The following is a 13587-nucleotide window of genomic DNA, read 5'->3' as shown; positions in this document are numbered from 1 at the left end:
CTATTAATAAGTGCCTGGTAGAAGGCACTGAGAAAATTGCAACATGTTAGAGAAGTCAACGGGGCTCGATGGAATTAAAAAAGCTATAGATGCTGGAAATCTGAAGTAGCAGCAAAAAATGCCGGGAACATGTAGCAGCTAAGGTAGCATCTCTGGAGAGTGAAAAGTTAATATTTCTCGTCTGATTTCTTTTAGATTGTAAGACCATAAGATACAGGGGCAGCATCAGGCCATTTGGCCTATCGAGTCTGCCATTTCCTCATGGCTAATCCATTTTCTCTCTCTCATCCCCAGTCCCCGGCCTTTTCCCCGTATCCCTTCATGCCCTGACTAATCAAGAAGCTATCAACCTGGGCATTAAATATATGTAAAGACTTGGCCTCCACAGTCGCCTGTGACAATGAATTCTACAGATTCACCACTTTTCATTCCTTTAAATTGATGCCAAAGGAGTTGACAAAAAGTGAAGAAGGCCTAGTTTTTAATTTAAATGTCATCTCAAGTATGTGTTTGAAAAGAAAGCTGAAGAAATCTATTTCTTAACTGGGAATAAATTTTTCCGATTTCATGTCTCACAATTGAAAATATAATATGAGAACTGAGAGAGTAAATACAATAGCTGAAAATTATCCAAACTTTTCCTTCTGTCCCCATCTCCTTTACTCACATTTTTTTTATTATGTCTGTTCTTTTTACTTAGTTGTTTTGTAATGACTGCAAGAATATTTTTGTACTTTTTTTTTGTAAACCTCAGGAAACACGTTTTTCCTCTTCTGTCACACACCCAGCTGAAAGCAAAGGTCTGGGCATTACTCCATAATTGCCTTCTACAAACAACCAATGCCTTGTTAAATGATAGGCAGTTTGCTGCTTTCTGAGATAAACAAATGATTTGCATTTGCTAAGGCAAGAAAGACCAGTTGATGTTTCAAATGGGCAATACGACACAGTGTAAGAACTCAACTTTTTAAAATCTAATAAAATAATGAATAAACTCAATTGCTTTGAACTCAAAAAATGTAAGAACAGGCTGTTTCTGTACAAGAACAGAGTGATTTGTTCAAAGTTTCTATTACACACTTTATACATTGAGAATTCAAGTGCAATTTTAAAGTGAACAATTCATCCTAAGAAAATTATTTATTGCTGTGCAATCATCAGCGATGCAATCCTGACTCCTTTCTGAAATGACAGATATTACTTTTTGAGATGAAACCCATCATTGTTATTTTTTTAACATTGAGAAGCCAGTGGGTCAACAGCATTGAATACTATTATCTAGATGATCAGACAAGATGGACATGATTATCTTTTCAAACTTTTTAGATTTGTTTAACATGTAAGTTGATTTACTGGGGGAGGGGAACTTCTTTTACCCTTTTGTGGTACTTGGATGCCATTGTCAGGGCTGTCATTTGTTGCCTAGCTCTAATACCATTAAACACAGTGACTTACTGGGCCAGTTTACAAGGCAATTGAAATGAATCACATTAATATAGCACTGGAGTTGCAGAGAAGCTGAATTAGGCAAGAATGTTAGATTTCCTTCCTTAAAACTGATGGTTTTCTTCTGAGAGTTTCCTCATCGCTATTGTATTAGCTTTGCTCTCAAGGTTTAGTCAGTTAAGCAACCTAACGTTCCTAGCTGATGAGTTGATGTGAGGTTTGAAATGTTGAATGCAGATTAAATGTGTAACTACAATGTTGTGGGACCCTCACCCCCGGGATAGGTGAAAGGTTTAATGGTGCATATTTGACAAATTCACCTGATCTTATTTGAATCAAAGGAATTGACTTGCTATTATATTATATTTTTCACAACTCCAAGTATACCAAGGTGCAATATGGTAGCCAACTTGTGGGCAGAGCAGTCAACCGTTTGAACAGTCAACTATGGAGGGCATACCTTATGAGAATAGCTTGAGTGAACTTGGCCTTTTCTTCTTGGAGCGACGGAGGATGAGAGGTGTATAAGATGATGAGAGGAATTGATGGTGTGGATAGCCAGAGGGTTTTTCCCAGGGCTGAAATGGCTAACACAAGGGGGCATAGTTTTAAGGTGATTGGAAATAGGTACCAAGGGGATGTCAGGGTAGGTTTTTCACACAGAGAGTGGTGGATGTGTGGAACGCACTGCTGGCGGCGGTGGTGGAGACGGACACAATAGGGTCTTTTAAAAGCCTCTCAGATAGGTACATAGAGCTTAGAAAAATAGAGGGCCATGTGATAGGGTAATTCTAGGCAGTTTCTGGAGTAGGTAACATAGAACATAGGATAGTACAGCATAGTACAGGCCCTTCGGCCCACAATGTTGTGCCAACCTTTAAACCCTGCCTCCTATATAACCCCCCACCTTAAATTCCTCTATATACCTGTCTAGTAGTCTCTTAAATTTCACTAGTGTATCTGCCTCCACCACTGACTCAGGCAGCACATTCCACGCACCAACCACTCTCTGAGTAAAAAACCTTCCTCTAATATCCCCCTTGAACTTCCCACCCCTTACCTTAAAGCCATGTCCTCTTGTATTGAGCAGTGGTGCCCTGTGGAAGAGGCACTGGCTATCCACTCTATCTATTCCTCTTAATATCTTGTATACCTCTATCATGTCTCCTCTCATCCTCCTTCTCTCCAAAGAGTAAAGCCCTAGCTCCCTTAATCTCTGATCATAATCCATACTCTCTAAACCAGGCAGCATCTTGGTAAATCTTCTCTGTACCCTTTCCAATGCTTCCACATCCTTCCTATAGTGAGGTGACCAGAACTGGACACAGTACTCCAAGCGTAGCCTAACCAGAGTTTTATAGAGCTGCATCATTACCTCGCGACTCTTAAACTCTATCCCTCGACTTTTGAAAGCTAACACCCCATAAGCTTTCTTAACTACCCTATCTACCTATGAGGCAACTTTAAGGGATCTGGGATAGAGGTATACAAGGTATTAAGAGGAATAGATAGAGTGGATAGCCAGTGCCTCTTCCCCAGGGCACCACTGCTCAATACAAGAGGACATGGCTTTAAGGGATCTGTCCCTCTGCTCCTCCACACTACAAGGTATCCTGCCATTTATTTTGTACTCTGCCTTGGAGTTTGTCCTTCCAAAGTGTACCACCTCACACTTCTCCAGGTTGAACTCCCATCTGTCACTTCTCAGCCCATTTCTGCATCCTATCAATGTCTCTTTGCAATCTTCGACAATCCTGTACACTATCCACAACACCACCAATCTTTGTGTTGTCTGCAAACTTGCCAACCCACCCTTCTACCCCCACATCCAGGTCGTTAATAAAAATCACGAAAAGTAGAGGTCCCAGAACCGATCCTTGTGGGACACCACTAGTCACAACCCTCCAATCCCAATGTACTCCCTCCACCATGACCTTCTGCTTTCTGCAGGCAAGCCAATTCTGAATCCATCTGGCCAAACTTCCCTGCATCCCATGCCTTCTGACTTTCTGAATAAGCCTACCGTGTGGAAACTTGTCAAATGCCTTACTAAAATCCATGTAGATCACATCCGCTGCACTACCCTCATCTATGTGCCTGGTCACCTCCTCAAAGAAATCTATGAGGCTTGTTAGACACAATCTGCCCTTCACAAAGTCATGCTGACTGTCCCTGAACAGACCATGATTCTCAAAATGCCCATAGATCCTATCTCTAAGAATCTTTTCCAACAGCTTTCCCACCACAGGCGTAAGGCTCACTGGTCTATAATTACCTGGACTATCCCTACTACCTTTTTTGAACAAGGGGACGACAACATTCGCCTCCCTCCAATCCTCCGGTACCATTCCCGTGGACGAGGACATAAAGATCCTAGCTAGAGGCTCAGCAATCTCTTCCCTCGCCTCATGGAGCAGCCTGGGGAATATTCCATCTGGCCCCGGGGACTTATCCATCCTAATGTATTTTAACAACTCCAACACTTCCTCTCCATTAATATCAACATGCTCCAGAACATCAACCTCACTCATATTGTCCTCGCCATCATTGTTCCCTCTCATTAGTGAATATTGAAGAGGAGTATTCATTGAGGACCTCGCTCACTTCCACAGCTTCCCACCTTTATCTCTAATCGGTCCTATCTTCACTCCTGTCGTCCTTTTGTTCTTCACATAATTGAAGAATGCCTTGGGGTTTTCCTTTACTCTACTTGCCAAGGCCTTCTCATACCCCCTTCTTGCTCTTCTCAGCCCCTTCTTAAGCTCCTTCCTTGCTACCCTATATTTCTCAATAGGTCCATCTGATCCTTGCTTCCTAAACCTCATGTATGCTACCTTCTTCCACCTGACTAGATTCTCCACCTCACTTGTCACTCATGGTTCCTTCACCCTACCATTCTTTATCTTCCTAACATCCTGCAAGAGATCCCTAAACATCGACCACATGTCCATAGTACATTTCCCTGCAAAAACATCATCCCAATTCACACCTGCAAGTTCTAGCCTTATAGCCTCATAATTTGCCTTTCCCCAATTAAAAAAATTCCTGTCCACTCTGATTCTATCCTTTTCCATGATAATGCTAAAGGCCAGGGAGCGGTGGTCACTGTCCCCCAGATGCTCACCCACTGAGAGATCTGTGACCTGACCCGATTCATTACCTAATACTAGATCTAGTATGGCATTCCCCCTAGTCGGCCTGTCAACATACTGTGACAGGACTCTGTCCTGGACCCACTTAAAAAACTCTGCCCCGTCTAAGCCATTGGAACTAATCAAGTGGCAATCAATATTAGGGAAATTAAAGTCACCCATGATAACAACCCTGTTATATTTGCACCTTTCCAAAATCTGCCTCCCAATCTGCTCCTCGGTATCTCTGCTGCTACCAGGGGGCCTATAGAACACTCCCAATAGAGTAACTGCTCCGTTCCTGATCCTGACTTCTACCCATACTGACCCAAAAGGGGATCCTGCTACATTACTCACCCTTTCTGTAACTATAATAATATCCCTGACCAGTAATGCCACCCCTCCTCCCCTCCCCCCCCCCACCATCCCTTTTAAAGCACTGAAATCCAGGAATATTGAGAATCCATTCCTGCCCTGGTGCCAATCAAGTCTGTGATGGCCACTACATCATAATTCCATGTATGTATCCAGTCTCTCAGTTCATCAGCTTTGTTCCTGATGCTTCTTGCATTGAAATACACGCACTTTAGCCCTTCTGCCTCACTACCTTTACACCCTTTATTCTGCTTCTCTTTCCTCAAAGCCTCTTTGTATATGGTCAGCACAACACTGTAATGTGCTGGAGATTTCTATGTTTTATGTTTGTTAGATATCAGCATTGTGCCTCCGTTCCTCTTCACTGCTCGCAACAATGTAGCACTCATTACCATGGTCCAGTCAGTTTAGATCATACATTTCATATGCCTAAAGAAGGACTTGAACCCACGGCAACCAGTGGGCCACAGCCAAAAAAGTACACTTACACAGATAGATAGAGATGTCTGAACAGTTGACTGAGCTAGAGGACTCAAGCATTTAATTCAAAGTTTGGTGTGTTGATTATTGTTGGCTCTACATCAATGTTGTGAATTTTTAAGCTTGAGATTCACATTTAAATTATCTTTGGTTCTGTATTCTCTCGCACCAGGTTTGTTTAAATTTAGTGCATTGCAAATTTTAGAGATAGGCCAGAAATACAGTTAAAGTCAACAACAAGCTACCTCAAGGATAGTTGATAATTCTGGCACCATGTCCAGCTTTTATTATGGTTTAGACCAACAGAATCAAGTGTTTTGTTGTGACCTCTTGAGAAATGGTAGATTATTATTTATAGCCTCAACTTTGGCACTTATGCAATTACTTAATACTGAAATCAGAGAACACCTTGTTCAGGCACATAACCAGTGATTGAGAAAGACAATTTTAAAAAATAATAATCAATTCAATCACCATCTCTTCCACTAGTTAACACACATTATCCAGATTTTGGGCAGATGAGGGTGCATTCCGGACCACAAGGAGTAAAGTTATACAAATAGAAGTGAAATTAAGAAAATTGGCCCATAAGAATCTGTGGTTTAAGTAATTTGTGAGTATTGTTTCAAATAATCTGGGATCTTCTTAAAGTATGAACTATGTGCCTTTAATTGCAGACAGGCTGTTAATATCAAACTATTTTTGATATCTCATTTGCTAATATCAAAATGTCAACAACTAGTGATCTTACTCATCCATTTATGGCTCTGATTTTGTTCACTAGAGTAGTGTGCACATTGCAGAGCAAGTTGGGTCGTCAAGACAATATAACTTGATCTGCATTATAATTGAATGCCAAGCAGAGTTGCAGAGATCCCACCTCTCCCGGAAGTTCCGGGAGTCTCCCGCATATTAATAGTGGCTCCCTGATGCCCGCAAATTATATACAATATCACGGAAATGAGAAAGCAAGAGAGAGCGTGAGAGCAACCACGAGAGAGAGCGCACGCGAGAGAGAGAGAGCGAGAGCAAACAAGCGAGCGAGAGAGTGAGAGAGAAAGCAAGTGAGAGTGCTTGACAGCGCGCGAGCAACCAGGAGAGAGAGAGCGCGCGAGCGAGAGTGCGCCATGGCAGAGTGTTCCCAAAAAAATATAAAACGTACTTCACCCCAGACTACACTAAAGTGTACCCCTGCATATTAGGGGTCAAAATAATGACAGTGTTGCTCGCTGCACTGTTTGCAACAGTGACTTTTCTATTGCCTGTGGTGGGTTAAGACTGTAAAAGACACGTTGATGTGAGTTTAACAGGTGTCATTCCTTCATTAGCATAGCTAATGTTATTTAAACTAGCTGGCTAGCTGCTCAGGAGCTACTCTATTGCAGACATCCCACCTCTCCCGGAGGTCTCCCGCAAATTGATGGTGCTACCTCCCTGAAATGAGTTTTTGCAGGGTGGGATGTCTGGAGTTGGGAGTTATGAATTGCACAACGCAGAGTTGTAGGTTAGAAAGTTTATCTTGAACTTTTCATAAGGGGAATTTCAAAGCCTGATGGGATGCCATAATGGTTCTTGTGGCAGCTACCCTGATAAGCCTATACAAGGGAGTGTTTCAAATGTATTTTACATAATGCTTTTCTTACATAAAGGTAATGAATTGATTTTAAAATTGCAGTTCTATTTAAGAATGAATTTAGAGAGACCAAAATTAACTAACCCTTTGGTAGTCATTTCATTCTGCATGATTGGAGTGAGAATTTGATGTGAGGAGGGATTTATTTTTCTCCAGCACTTGAAAAGTTTTAAACTGTTTATATGATTTGAAATTGAAAAATGAGTAAATTATTTATTAGTATTCTTTAAATGCAAAAGTGAAATAAATTATTTGATTTTCATTTGAGCCGAAGTGTGTTGTGACAGGCTGTGGTTGTATGAATTCGTCTGGGTCTGAGGAAAATTTGTTTTGGTATTACATTTTTAAAGTTTAATTAGCTGGACAAATAAAATGTCAGTGCACTAATCATTTTGTTTTTGTCTCTATTAATGAGCGGCTATTTCAAAAGTAAGTCTTGTGCAGTAGAAATAATTAAAGAGTTTTTGAAGTGTACTTGAGTAGAATATAGGGTATAAAGCGTTAGCAAAGACGTATTTCAAAAGTGTAACTAAAATAAAGATGATGTTTAAATGGAAAAAGAACCCTGACCATTGAAATATCAGAATTTCTAAAAAATATTACGACTGATTATTTTTTTCCTCTTTTATAGCTTTTCCTGACTTTTTATTCTTCTTCTTCCTTGCCCTCCCAATCTTCTTAAAGGTTCAACCAAACAGCTTTGATAAAAGTGACTTTAACCGAATGTGCTGGACTCTGTCTGTCAAGAAAAATCTGAACTGCAACAACTTACTGATCAGTGATGAAGATGCCTTCAAAGTGTGGTGTATCTTCAATTTCCTCTCAGAAGATGTGTATCCGCTGATCATAGTCCCAGAGGAGGTAAGCTTCAGAAAGTTAGACATCAACAATTTGATTTTCATACCATACTGGCTGGAAGGTGAACATTTTTAAATAGTTCTTGTTTCGTTTTGCTGTCTCACAATCTGTGTTAGGGTGGATTAGATTTGATTCTGCTTTGTGCACTCAATAAAATGACTTGCAGATAGTATTATCTGATTGAAATGGCTCCTTAAGTGAGGTGCAGAAGGTCCAACCATCATGGCACTGAAATTTAGGCCTCTGTACAACATGTAAACTTTTTTAAAAAACAAGCATTCTGAGTTATTGATGATCACATTTTCTCAATCGCTAGCTGTCTTCAGATGTTAATGCACCCCTTGAGTGGTATGAAAGTTTATGACAGTGTCCTGGCAATGGTGGTGGGTATGAAGTGTCAGAATATCAAGTCATCAGCTATGAGAAAAAGTCCGGCAGAATGGAGAGGAGCTTGTAGATGACACTGATACTGCTCATGTCTTTTTTGGTGTTAATTGTTATGTTTGTTCTTTATAAAAGACAAACTTAGTGAGAGTTTTCAAATGCTAGCATATTTATTAACAATCATGGCTTCCAGCTCCACGCTTTAGTGCGTGCTCCCAGTCCACCAACAACACTTCCAGTTCCGGGTAAACCGCCTGTACTGCACACTGGGAACTGGAGTTCTTTATTATGTCCACGTATAATAACACATTAATAACCATGAGGAAGGAAGTGCCGTCAACATCGCAGCAAGTTGTTCTGTAGAGCATGGTTTAGTATATGTATCATCCACTGTGTGTTTTTGGTGGAGGGAATGGATATGGAGACCAGTTGTGTAAAGGCTGTCTGATTAGATTAGCTGTATTGATCTGAGTTGGGGTGAAACTATTTTTATTTGTGCTTGTCCCTCCCCATATGAGTATTTCCTTCTTGGCATGAGTCAGCGAGGTGGTGAAGAGACTTTGAGGATTTGGGTGTGACTGAAACCCAATTATGTGAATGTGCAAGGAGCAATTCATTACAGTTGTTAACTAATTCATTTATTATCATTAATTCTTTAATTGTGTATGTGTGGAAAGAGATGGAAATTTTAATATTTTATTTCCAGTCATTGCTAAAGAGAAGTTAAATTTGTGTAGGGATCAGCAAAAAAAAAATAGCTGCTGGAAATCTGAAATGAAAATCAATACTCAATGGCTCTGGCTGCATCTGTGAAGAGAAAAGCAGAACTAATTCTTATTGTGAATAACTGAAAGGAGAAAACACAGTTCAGGTTGTCGAGAAGAGGAGGAGTAAAGAGAATGAAGCGAGTGTTTATGATCGGATGGATTGCTCAGATGATGCAGTTATTTTTGCAGACATCCCCCCCTGCAAAAACTCATTTCAGGGAGGTAGCACCACCACCCCCACCCTCTGCAACCCCATATCCCCCCCGGTCGACCTCCAAGTGTGTATGTATACAGGACATTTGATTATGAAAGAACACAGAAATTTATTTGATCACATATTGAAACTATTTACATATATACAGTCCTTGATGAGTATTTTGTTGGCAGTCTCAATGCTAATAGCTAACTGCTAATGCTTTTCTATTTCTTTTGCAAACTTTCCTTATACTGTGATGTGGCTTGCTTGGTAGATTTGAGCATTTTGCCAGAAGTCTCAACCTTATAGCAGTCTGTGTCAATGAATTTGTTAATTTTGCAAGACATCAGACTCACAAGTGTTTTGTGAGACAGCTGACTTCTGAATTCTGTCTTAATGTGACGCACCATGCTGAATGCCCTTTCTACATCACAATTAGAATTTGGCAGCACCAAAAGCAGCTTCATCAACTGGCAGAACTCTTTGAATCTCAACTGCCCTCTCTACTCTCTCTGTCACTCTCTTGCTACGTCTGTCACTTGCTCTCTCTGTCTGTCTCTCCCTCTCGCTCTCAAAAAAATTGATTTCCGGGATATTGTATATAATTTGTGGGCATCAGAGAGTTGCTATCAATATGCAGGAGACTCCTGGAACTTCCGGAAGAGGTGGAATATCTGTTTTTGGCACCATTTTAACAGAGTCCATTTAATCACACTGGACCTGTCTGTAAGAGTGGGCCTAGAGGAAGGTGAATCAAGGCAGTGACAGAATTAAAAAACATGTATGCTGGAAATCTGAAACAAGCCAGCATGCTGGAAATGCTTTGCCGATCATGTACCATCTGTGGCGGAGAGGGGAAAGCTGAGTTAATGTCACTGATGGATGACTTTAAATCAAAACTGGCTATTTTTGATACACTTGGGAAAAGCTGGTTATCTAAGTTGGTTGGATTACTTTTGAGGCTTGATGTGTGCAGGTGGAGAGATGCAGTGCTGTTTCTCGAGCGTCTGCTTGGCTTCATCAGGACGGTCCAGTTAAGGGGTCTTGGCCTGTCCATTTCCCTCCATAGATACTATCCCACTGGGTTCCTCTTGCAGTATGTTTTTTTTTTGCTTCATTAGAACGCTGTTTATTTATTTTCCCAGGTAAACTCCTGCAGTTTTGAACTAACTCTAATGTAGAGTTTACTGCTAATGTGTGAATTTCTGTCACAAAGCTCCATGGTTTATCTGATACAATCCCAACAGGGCAGTGTAAGTGTCTTATTTTATGATCAGAAGCAATGTTCAAGGGTAGCACACAAATACTTTTATTGAAATTGGGAACATTCAACTGTCTCATGCATGGCCTTCCTGCCATTTGGTGGGATGATTACAGATGAGGATTCCCATGAAGATGTGTTCAGCTTTATTTTTCAGCCAGTTTACTATCCCTGTGGTGTCAGATTCATGAGCAAGGGAGTTTCCCCTCCATCTGAACACTAGACAGCATTGTCTTCAGCCCTTGTCACAACTGTGCATCCTTATTACTGATTCCATTTTCTACTCTCTGGGAAATCCTCCGACACAGCCAGACAGTCTGCAACTTTGCCACGTTGATGTCTTTACCAAAGTGGCTGTCTGCCTGCTCATCACTACGTCCAGATTATCCTGCTTCTCATTCATACCTAACTCCATACTCAATATTTCAGCACTGTGATTTTCCTAAACAACCCAACCCGCCTATTTCTGTTCACACTTCCCCAACATTGATGGTTATTGCCCATTTAATTCAAATTATCAACTCGTTCCTTCAATCTGAAGCAAAAATTGAAAATACTCAGCAGATGTGGGAGCATTTTTGGAAGGAGGAACTGAGTTAATGCTTCCTGTCGATGAGAATTAAGACCAAACAAAAAAACAACTTTTAAGTTGGAGAGAATCAGGGGAATGGCTGCCCAGGAGAGATTGAAAGATGTTCTGCCCAAGAAGTGCCCTTTAAAGGCAGATATGCTGTCTGAAGGAGGCACAATGAGGACACAGGAGAGTAAGGAAAACAACTGCTGGAATTGGGCAGGTCTTTGAAAGTGTGGAATTCACTGCTGAGGATTGTAATGTGTCTGGTCTGAAGATGAGGTGCTGTCTCTTACATTGGGCCTTGTTGAGTTACTGCAAAGGCTGCAGACAGAAATGTGTGATTGGGGCGGAGAATTAAGAAGACCGGTAAATGGAAGCTCAGGGCTTGTGGACTGAACAGAGGTGCTCCACGTAGTTGTTACTCTGTTTGAATTTGGTTTCCCCGTTTTGGAAGTGACTACTCTGAGTACTGAATGCAGTGCTCTGAAGTGAAAGATGGATGAGTGAATCACAGCCTCACCACTCTAAATCCCTCCCTGAACTGATAAAACCCTCAACGAGGAAGATGTTGTTTTGTCTACAAGGCTATGATTTTAGTTAAAAATTTCCTGCTAAGGTTTTCCATGATTTGCACCATCTTTCAAAAACTGTAAATACTTCTCACCTTTTCAACTAAAGTGATTGAGGTACTGTTGTAAGATGCTGAATAGGATTTCCTTCAGATACAGAGCCTTTAATTCCTGCTGTATTAACAGTTTAGGTGGTTCTGCTTCTGATATGTGTGTGACCCAGATCTTCAGTGTTCCACTGGTTATAGCATCTCTGGCTGTTAAACAGCTCTTGTATAAAATATACTGAGAAAAGATCATTGTTCATTTTTTTTAGAAAGCATATTTTGTTGTTTACAAATGTGAGGATTTACAGATAATGCAGCTCTTACACCAATTCTTCAGTGCTGGGGCTGGGCTCTCTGGATTATAAATTTAGATCAGAGGAAGTTCAATTTTTACAGCTGAAGAGAAATTACACTCAGCTCCTTACTCCTTTGCTCACAGACTTTCTGAAAATATTAAAAACACATTTCCTTCCCAAGCAACACACACAAAGTGCTGGTAGAACACAGCAGGCCAGGCAGCATCTATAAGAAGAGGTACAGTCGACGTTTCAGGCCGAGACCCTTCGTCAGGACTGAAACGTCGACTGTACCTCTCCCTATAGATGCTGCCTGGCCTGCAGTGTTCTACCAGCATGTTGTGTGTGTTGCTTGAATTTCCAGCATCTGCAGATCTTCTCGTGTTTTCCTTCCCAAGGGAATGTGCTTTTATCAGTATTATACAATGACTAGGTCCAGCCTGTAAAATGTGCTTGATTGTGCTTTCTAACTGGCAGAGGGCCCACTCTGATCTCTTCATTAAATTCCTATTCTTCGTTGATTTCTTTTGAAGGAGAATGTTGACTTGCACTTGGTTGTGGATAATGGTGCAGAAACGCATGTCAGAGCTTGGATGCTAGCTGACCCAACTTGATGGGAGTCTTTTGTTTTGCAGTCTTGATGTTGAAACTGACATGTGGGAATAGAGAGGTTTGCTGACATTGCCCTTCTCCATAGTAACTGTTTCCAACCCTTGTAATTCCCACTTATTCTACATTTTATTCAAGGACTGAGAGAAATATAGAATTGTCTTAGGGATGCAGCAATAAGGCATTAATGGCATGTTATGTCTTAAACAGCAACATAAACGTAAAAAGTAAATCCCTTCTTTTGCTCCTACTTTTTCACTTTCCCTCACTGTCTCCCCCACTGTAATATCTACTTTTCCCTCATGTCCACCTTTCTGCTATTTCCCATTTCAGTCAGTTCTGTTCAACCTCAGTCTAGCAATCTCTCTGCCCTCCCTTTTATTCTTAAAAAAAATCCTCTTGGTGCTGAATTCCTTTTGAGTGACATCAAAGCAGATCAATTGATTACTTTACAAATGGAAGTACCGGTAGTTATTTTATTTGCATGAAGTTAGGATGTTTGTGGACATCACTGTGCTAATACAATATTCTTGTTCTCACTGCTCAGATAGAGTACTTCTTCCGGAAGCTGACCGAGGCAATGGGGATTAATTGGCAACAGGAGAACTTTGAAGATTACAGAGCTCAACTTGGAGCCGAACGGAGCGGCCTTTCTGTTTGGGAATTCATCACACTAGTTGGCTCAGGGTTGTTCTTGAAGGGCATGAACAGACAAACATTGTCAATGGCAATCAATGAAGTTTACTGTGAACTCATCCTTGATGTGATAAAACAGGTAAGAGCAATTTTCATGACTGAGAAAAATCATCGGTCAATCCCAATGCACATTTTTACCATAGTCTTCACCTAATTCTTTTTTCAAAGTGAAATGCTTGGAAAATGAAGGTAGGAAAATGTACAAAGCAAGTATTTTTGATGAAAGTAAACTTACAGTTGCACTCTGTTCTTAGTGAATAGAACC

At 40.8% G+C, this 13587-nt stretch overlaps 1 protein-coding gene across 2 annotated transcripts in view; it reads left to right on the top strand.

Moving 5' to 3' along the window:
• The window catches only part of LOC134353662 (switch-associated protein 70-like), a 154688-nt gene that overhangs the window by 52077 nt on the left and 89024 nt on the right, over positions 1-13587 (top strand). For both annotated transcript variants that reach the window (XM_063061853.1, XM_063061852.1), the window contains exons 3-4: positions 7750-7926; positions 13174-13401. In XM_063061853.1, the coding sequence (XP_062917923.1) occupies positions 7750-7926; positions 13174-13401 (405 nt within the window). The remainder of the gene's footprint in view (positions 1-7749; positions 7927-13173; positions 13402-13587) is intronic.

Source organism: Mobula hypostoma, chromosome 11, assembly GCF_963921235.1.
Source record: "Mobula hypostoma chromosome 11, sMobHyp1.1, whole genome shotgun sequence".
NCBI classification, from domain to species: domain Eukaryota; kingdom Metazoa; phylum Chordata; class Chondrichthyes; order Myliobatiformes; family Myliobatidae; genus Mobula; species Mobula hypostoma.
Note: the sequence above shows the minus strand (reverse complement) of the source record. Positions and strands in the feature narration are given on the sequence as shown.